Source organism: Sinocyclocheilus grahami, unplaced genomic scaffold, assembly GCF_001515645.1.
Source record: "Sinocyclocheilus grahami isolate Dianchi unplaced genomic scaffold, SAMN03320097.WGS_v1.1 scaffold911.1, whole genome shotgun sequence".
Lineage (NCBI taxonomy): Eukaryota > Metazoa > Chordata > Actinopteri > Cypriniformes > Cyprinidae > Sinocyclocheilus > Sinocyclocheilus grahami.
This window is the reverse complement of record NW_015506090.1, coordinates 508,037-516,915: the sequence shown is the minus strand read 5'-3', so window position 1 is coordinate 516,915 and position 8,879 is coordinate 508,037. Positions and strand designations below refer to the sequence as shown.

Sequence of the window (8,879 nt, the reverse complement as noted above, 5' to 3'; positions counted from 1 at the left end):
AAGCATGCATCCTCTGAAGATGTCTATGTCAGACAGTTAGACACAATGTTTTATTAACTTGTTTGAACCGTTTGACATGACCATGTATGGACAACAGTTGTTTTTAATTTTTGGCTCTCCTTCAGGCTCACTCAAGCTCACGCCATGCAAAATAATTAACAGACACAGTCTCTATAGTGTGATATCTAGGTGAAAGAGTCATGTGCTGAGAATTAACTGATTTCTGTGATGTGAGGCAGCTAGCAGACGTCGGTTTAGCCAATCTGTCTGCTTCCTGACCTGGGCCCCAGTTAGTCAAGTACAAACTCTAAGACTATGTGCCATATTTCTAGAGCGAAGAGCGGCACCACCCCAGGAGGGATGAAGACCATCTCTTTTCAACAGGTCAGGTCTGCCCCAAAAACTCGTCCAATTGTCTATGAAACCTATGTTATTCTGCGGGCACCACTTAGTCATCCAGCCAGTCTGCTATGTATCTCATCACCACGGTAAGCAGGGAGGGGACCAGAGCATATTACAGTGTCTGACATCGTACTTGCAAGTTCACACACCTCTTTCAGCTGTGCCACTGAAGTCTGAACACACATGAACAGGCTTAGCACAACTGACTTATTGTGTGTCTGTTGCCCTTTCTAACCAGTGTTAATCATTGTTTTGTATAAAAATGTAACAATAATAATCAAATAATTAAAGGTTTGTAACTACCCTAACTACTCTAACATTTCATTCATACTGGATAGAAGTTCTAGTAAAACTACAAACCACAAAGGCTTTCCTTGTGCTCTTGCTCTAATCTCAAGCCATATTTATTTGTATAATTTTTTACAAAACAGTTTCAAAGCAGTTTTTATAATGAGGGGTCAGAGGGGTGCGGATCCATTTGCAGCTTTTATTAAATAAATAGCAGAGTCAAACAGGCAGTAATCAATCAACGGCGTCAGGAACAACAGGGACAATCCAGAAGAGTAAACATTAACCGAGCGAGGGTCGGGGCAGGCGGCAGAGAATCACACTAGGATGAACAGTCCAAGATAATACACAAGAGATCAAATAGACAGGGGAAAAACGCTCAGAGATGTTAGCCATGGCAAAACAAGACTTCGCGAAAACTAAGAGTCTGAATACAGCTTAAATGGGGAAGCTAAGGGGAAACCCCTGTGCCAGTAATCAGTCCCAGGTACGGGGTGTATGGGAAATGGAGTCCATGAATGCTAGTACTCGGGAGAGGGTGCCCTCCGGTGGCAGTCGGAGAGAGCCACAGAGGCCTGATTTGTGACAGTTTTACAGAAAATCAGGATATGTATAAATCTGGACATATATATTGAACTTTATATCAAGAGCTGATGATAATAATTTTGCAATGATATAGACAACCAAGCATGTTAATTTCCTGTAGCTAACAGTATGAATACAATGTAAGTCACTTTGAATAAAAGCATCTGCCAAATGAAAAAATGTACGTTACTGGTTGAGTGCTCGTCTGAACATGTCTTTAGAGAATGTGATCACTGATTATATGCACTGCCTGTCCAAAAAAAAAAAAGATTCAATCTTAAAATCTGTTGGAGAGGGTTGTCATATAATATACAGCAGTGTTATATGCAATCTAATAATATACTATTTAAACTGCCAAAAATTTTCAAAAACTTTGACAAATAATCAGTTTTCTTGTAACTAATAATAAATAGTATGCAGAAGAAATAATAGTTTTAATATGAACTTAATCAGTTCTAAACTTCTCATTGCATCATATAATCAACAAGAACCATCAATGTATGAATCAAGTTCACTCAGACTGCAGACAGTTTCTGTAATGTACATCATTTTATTATATCCATGTATGCTTTTACAGACAAATCATGCAGAACTTCTCTGTCCTGGTCTCGAGACGGGTGACGTTTGAGCTCCACTCACAGTCTTGCTTGTTGCTCCCCAACAACAAAGTGGCTGTTTATTTGCATAAAGTTAACATTTCTGAAAGGTTTCTGAAGTTGCTGGTCACGCCTACATCCTGTCACCTACATTTGCTGAAGCTCATGTGGAAAAATAAAAATCTGTTCAATTTCACTCCATGACAGTGTTTCTAGGTTTGAGCCTTTTGCATGGATTTGATTCGTCATTAGTGATGCTTTTTGTCCAGTCACAAAGGTAAGACGCTTAATACATTTATTGGTGAGTTTCAAATATTAAGCTATGCAAAATTGTAGAACTTGCAACATATAATACATATATTGTATTTTAGTTATATATTGACCAAACACAATATCATGATGTTGGCTACCAATTCACTGCACAAAATCTTATGTGCAGTTACATGGCCTTTTACCATTATACAAGTTATTTTAGTTCTGTGTTGAATCTTTGTGATTGTAATAATTTGTGTTATGTGACATTGTATAAGGAGGGTGCCAATTAATACATGTGCAGTGTGTTTTAAAGATATTTTAAAGTTTTGACCAAGTCTATATTTCTGCATTTTTGGAAACTCACCAGGCAGGGCCACTTGGAGTTCACAGAAGGTAATCTTGGATCAGACGAGCTGGGCCACATCCAAATACATGTTCCAGTGAGTTTTTCCAGCTGAATATAGGAGTCAGGGGCTAGTTGTCAAAAGGTTTTGTATATCAGTAACTGTAAGGTTTTGAGTCAAAGTGTCCAATTACACAAATAGTTGTTTTATCTTTTACACATCATTTTGCTCAAATTCAATATCAAAATAAGTAAACGGTAAAATACACCGACAACATTTTGACAAGAGTAAATAATAAATTATAATATGATAGCCTATAATATAAAAAAGAAAGACTGAAGGGCCCTACCACATATTGACATTTCAACATCTCTCAGATCAAGAGTATTTTTCAGAAGCGTCAGATCACGGTCACGGGTTTTATTTGATACATTTATACTTTAATCCCCCCCAGTATGTTATACACATTTATAGCCTACTTTAATTTGGCTTTTGGTTTCTGTTGGCCAAACAATGGTTTGAGATTAAGATTTTGTTTTAAAAGCCATTTCAATTTTGCCCAAAAACTTTTAAATGTTGTGGAAGATGACTTTGTGTTTTTTTTGTTTTGTTTTGTTTTTGTTTTGAGTTTTCACAGTGTTATATATTTAATATATTTTCAAATCCCTAGCCATTTAATTGAGCACAAATTATGTCGGCAATTCCACACACGACGCGATGACCCGTCCTTTGTCGCGTCGCGGTGGGGAAATCCTCGCACGCGGCTGAGATCTCTCTCTCACCCCGCCTCCTGTAATACGATCAGCTGAAAAGCCATCAGAACCCACGCTCCTCTCTGTTCACTCCTTCTGGTCCACTTTAATTCATCCAGCTGAACGCAAGAAACGCGCGCGAGGATGCGGGCGATTCCGTCAGAACGCAGTCCTTTCTCGGTCTCCGCTCTCTGTGGAGTGGCTGTATGTTTGTCCATGTGGACGTGCGCGGTCCAGTGTGAGAGCTTCGCTTGTTCTCCGCCCGCGGCGTCAGTGCAGGAGCTCGCGCGCCGCTCAGGGGTCGTGTTTGAGGGGAAGCTGCAGGAGGAAGAGCGAGCAGAGCGGAACTGGACTGAAACGCGGGGTGAGTCGCCGGTGAACGTGTCGCGGCAGGTGCGCATCAGAGTGCAGCAGGTGTGGCAGCTGAAGGCGGGAGGGCTGCTCAAGGACTCTGTGGTGTCTCTCATCTGGTTTGAAGATGGCAGATGTGTCCATCTCAACACCGGGATCCAGTACATGTTCTTTATGGAACCCACAAATGACACGTCCGTGTTCACGGCAGTTTTCCCGCCGGTGGAGACCAAGCGCACCGTGAGGAAGAATGTGAGTCAGGTGCTCTGTCAGGACTGCGGTAAGACACTTTTAACTGTCTGCTGGATGTTCATGTTCATAAATAATCATATCCACGTGTGAGCCGATTCAGTGATACACAGTAGCGAAACTAAAGTAGGTTTTTGTTTTGTTTTGCTTTGTTTTGTCTCCTGTTGATCTTGGTGATAAAGTGGAGCTCGGGGACGAATATGGTGATGCTATAATATGGTAATATCATGGTACTGAATGATGCATGATGGTATTGACACGCCAATATTCTATAAAGAATACAGCGGTAATGCAATGACATGTACAATGACATTGACATTGGCAGACATCCTTTACAGCCTGCATTTGAACTAAATAAATTTTACAGACTAGTTAAGCATGCATCCTCTGAAGATGTCTATGTCAGACAGTTAGACACAATGTTTTATTAACTTGTTTGAACCGTTTGACATGACCATGTATGGACAACAGTTGTTTTTAATTTTTGGCTCTCCTTCAGGCTCACTCAAGCTCACGCCATGCAAAATAATTATTTAAAAGCTGGACTGCCATTGCCTGAAATCTGTGTTTTTGGCAGGATTTCAGCAGAGATTATGGTCACTAATGTCATCACCAGATTCTGATGGATTACACAAATTCCTGCTCAACCTTGTTGCCTCTGCATTGAAGCTAAACCTTATAATTTCAGCTAGAGACAATTCCAGGATACTTTTGGCTTGATGGGCTCCTGCATAAAGCTGTCAGGGTTGATTAGCTCTGAATGTCACATCATGCAATGTTTGAAAAACCTTTGTGTACATACAGATCTTAAGGGTTAACGGTTAGATGAGTTGTTAGTATTTCAATTAAAGGCATTTTGATGAATGATGAAAGGAATCTAAAGTTAAATGTTTTCTATTAACCTTTTGTTTGCTAAACTGACATACATTGTCTGCTAACCTGGTTACCTACAGTTAGCTGATTTTGCTTGGTGCTTAAACACAAGTTCTAAGTATAGTTACATTTTAGTATGAGCGTGTATTTTTATGAGGCTACACAAGTTGTTATGCCTGCACCAACAGTGTCGATATTCTAGCACTACACATTAGTGAATCAGTTTGTTTTGGTTATGAATAGATATGAGACCAGCAATATAATAGCATGTCTGTGAAAGGTTTGTGTTAGAAAACGGAATAATATTTTGGCTTTGTGATTGAGCTGCCTTTGTTTGAATTTGGCATCCGTTGTAATCGCAAGATGAAATCCTCCAATTCCAAGTATTGCTTCATCGACTGTATGCAGCAGTAATGCTGTAAGAAGCTTTGAGATGTTCATGAGCTCAATGATGCTTTGTGTTTTCTCACATATATATATATATATATATTAGTACAAAAGATTCAACAACTTGTTAAGCTTGAGTTTGCCTTGAGCATTCATTCCAGTAGTGCTGGACTTGCACACAGATGCCTGTCGAATGTGTTTAATTACCACTTGTGCTGGTTTTGTTGCCATCTGATGTTAGTGAAGGTCATTCTACTTCCAGTCCTTATGTGAATGTTCTCCTCTCCTCTCCTCTTTCCTCTTTGTGCTTTGGTATATTATGAGAATTTGACGTTGAGAATTCTAAATAGCTTGTGGACATTATTCAATGTTGAAGAAGAATGAAAAGCATATGTCAAATTGATACATTTAACACATTCCTGATTTTCACCGTGTCTTTTTTGTAAGTGAGATTTAGATTCAGATTGTGATCCAATATCATGATATACAATACAGTTAGTATTTGTATTAGTAAGTCTTTGACTCCTAAGGGAACTACAAATTCCGTCCTTGTGTCAGATAGTAACATTATTCATTTTCTTTTTTGAAACGTATTGATTTACAATTCCCTGTAGGAGAGGGTATTACTGAATGAACCCTGGCTTTAGCTGAAGCAAAGTGGAATATATGATGAAGACGAAAAAATTCTAGAACAGGGGTGTCCAAACTCAGTCCTGGAGGGCCGGTGTCATGCAGAGTTTAGTTCCAACTTCCTCAACACACCTGGATGTTTCTAGTATGCCTAATAAGACCTAAATTAGCTGGTTCAGGTGTGTTTAATTGGGGCTGGAGCTAACTCTGCAGGACTGGCCCTCCAGGAGCAGGTTTGGACACCCTTGTTCTGGCAGGTTGTTGGACTTTTACAAATCTATTTTTTTAAACTTCATTAGTTTTTTACTTGTGAATGTTTTCATTGTTTTACTACAGTGAATAATATCACTCACACAAAATCCAAAGTTAATGCTTCAAAGAAAAATAGCATCACATCATATGCCAAGCATTACAGTTTATTTATTAATCTTTTTGTTTGTTTTGTTTTATTTTTTATTGCATTGCATAAACTTTTGAGTGTGTACTAAAGAGAATTTATTGTAGGACAGCGCATGAGCTGGATCTGTGGCAGATGAGTATGAGAGCTGAAGTTAAGTCAGTGCACATATCTCAGAAGGGTTACAGAGATAGCCCAGTCATAATCCTCTGTCCTTTCACAGATTATCCCATAATCCCATCTTTATTCTGCATTCAAATGGCCCACATTCAACATGAGCTCCTAGAAAACCAAAAGTGTGACTACCCTGCAGTTTTATGATGTTGCTTACTATCTAATTACAATGGCAAGTGCAGTGCTATTTTGCTATTTTATTGGGACAAATTTCTATTAGAATACAAAATAAAGTAGTCTGGGTCTGTATTTGTGTTATGACTTCAGTAGTGACACTTACAGTTGCTTTAACAAAATTTTACAATTAATTAAATGTATGTAAATTTTATGTGTAATTGCATCATTCAGGACAAATGTATTCAAGTCAAATCACCTTTATTTATATAGCGCTTTATACAATACTGGTTGTGTCAAAGCAGCTTTACAGTGTCAAACAGGAAAATAGTTTGTGAATGCATGAAGACAATAACAAAGAGTCATTTTTCAGCTAAAGTCAGTTCATTGATAATTCAGTGATGTTTCCTCTCTTCCAATAATGTCTGTGGAATCAGTCAAGCGTCCCCAACTAAGCAAGCAAAAGGCGACAGTGGCAAGAAATCAAAACTCCATCTGTGACAGAAATGGAGAAAAAACCTTGGGAGAAACCAGGCTCAGTCGGGGCCAGTTCTCCTCTGAACAGACGAAACCAGCATGGTGTGGTTTAATTCCAGGCTGCAACACAGGTCAGATTGTGCAGAGGACTCGTCTGTTTCCCGTGGTCTTGTGCCGATGGTTGTTGAGGTGATGATGTCTTCGCAGGGGACCTTTCTCTGGGGCTCATCTAGTTGACATGGTCTACGCTGACATTCGGGGCTGTAGAGGTCGTCTCTAGGTGTTGATCCACCATCTGATCTGAATACAGACTGGAACCGTAAGATTTAAACTGACAGAGTGTGTCTGCCTCCCGAACAACGCAAGGTATATTGTTACAGAGTTTGGGCGCTAAATAGGAAAAGGATCTGCCGCCCGCAGTTGATTTTGATATTCTAGGTATTATCAACTAAGGGTGATAATACCTAGGTACTATCAACTGTTCCGGGTGTGTGTTCCCGGTGCGTGTGTGTTCACTGCTGCTGTGTGTGCACTTTGGATGGGATAAATGCAGAGCACTAATTCCGAGTATGGGTCACCATACTGAGCCACATGTCACTTTCACTTTCAAATGGCCAGAATTTTGAGATTGCAGTGGACGTGAAGGATTATAATGTGATATGAGCTTGCTCAAGTACTGAGGTGCTAAACCATTCAGGGCTTTATAAGTAATTAGCAAGATTTTAAAATGTATTTGTTGTTCAATAGGGAGCCAGTGCAGGGTTGACAGAACCGGGCTAATATGGTCATACTTCCTGGTTCTAGTAAGAACTCTAGCTGCTGCATTTTGGACCAGCTGGAGTTTAAGTCGTGCAGAGCAACCACCCAAATCATTAAAATAATCTAACCTTGAGGTCATGAACGCATGAATGAACATTTCTGCATTTGACATTGAGAGCATATGTCGTAATTTAGATATATTTTTAAGATGGAAAAATGCAGTTTTACAAATGCTTGAAACATGGTTTTCAAAGGAAAGATTGCTGTCAAATAGCACACCTAGATTCCTAACTGATGACGAGGAATTAATAAAGCAGCCATCAAGTGTTAGACAGTGTTTTAGGTTGTTACATGCAGAGGTTTTTGGTCCAATAATTAAATCAGAATCAGCTTTATTCGCCAAGTGTGCGCAAACACACAAGGAATTTGTTGTGGTTTTTAAGAAGCTCTTGGTACATACATACATGCATACATGCATACATACATACATACATACTAGGGGTCAACCAATTATCGGCGCCGATATTAAGCATTTTTATGATTATCGGTATCGGTCATTTTCAAAACCGATTCGCCGATAAAATAACTTAATTTTGAAACGCGCTATTTGGCTCTGATGCAGCCTGTCAGAACTCACCACTCTGTGGCCTAAAGCAGTCTCCGACCCACCGCTCATCTGATTTGTTGGGAGTCATGAGTCCGACCAATCAATGCGGAATTCACTCTCACTCCAAAAGTGCTTGCTAACTGGAGCTGCTTCACTGATCACGCATCAGTTGTCTCTCAAAGGTAAGGCAGCAGCAGACGTTGCTTAAGTTGCAATAGATCCCAATCCACTAACGTTACACTGAAGTTGCAAAACACCTCAATATTATCTATGATTTCCGCAATGCAGAGAACGCAGACGGAATTGCGGAATCCAGTCAGAAATGGAATTTACTGTATGACGCGGAATGTCACGGAATTTGTCAAAGTTTGGATGAATTAATCAAAAGTAGGTCAGTACACTTAAATAGAGTCGCAATATGGACTAGTATCTGTAAATATTAAGCCGCAAAAAATACGATTTAAATATGAATCCAGCATGTTCTGCGTGTCTCTGTGTATGTAAATGGCATGCGCGGTGTTGAATCCCCCTCTGAATCCCTCTAAGAGTCACTTCATGAGCATTTGACTGTTTCATTGGAGTAAGACTATCTTCATATCATTTACATAGACCTACAGAAACAAGTTCCTCATGGCAACC

General features: G+C 39.6%; 1 protein-coding gene across 1 annotated transcript in view; it reads left to right on the top strand.

Annotated features, from left to right (window-relative positions):
* The first annotated feature begins 3,178 nt into the window (after positions 1 to 3,178).
* The window catches only part of LOC107564117 (pro-neuregulin-1, membrane-bound isoform-like), a 121,635-nt gene continuing 115,934 nt past the window's right edge, over positions 3,179 to 8,879 (top strand). The window contains exon 1 of the mRNA XM_016249113.1: positions 3,179 to 3,853. Within this exon, the coding sequence (XP_016104599.1) occupies positions 3,367 to 3,853 (487 nt within the window). The 5' untranslated portion in view covers positions 3,179 to 3,366. The remainder of the gene's footprint in view (positions 3,854 to 8,879) is intronic.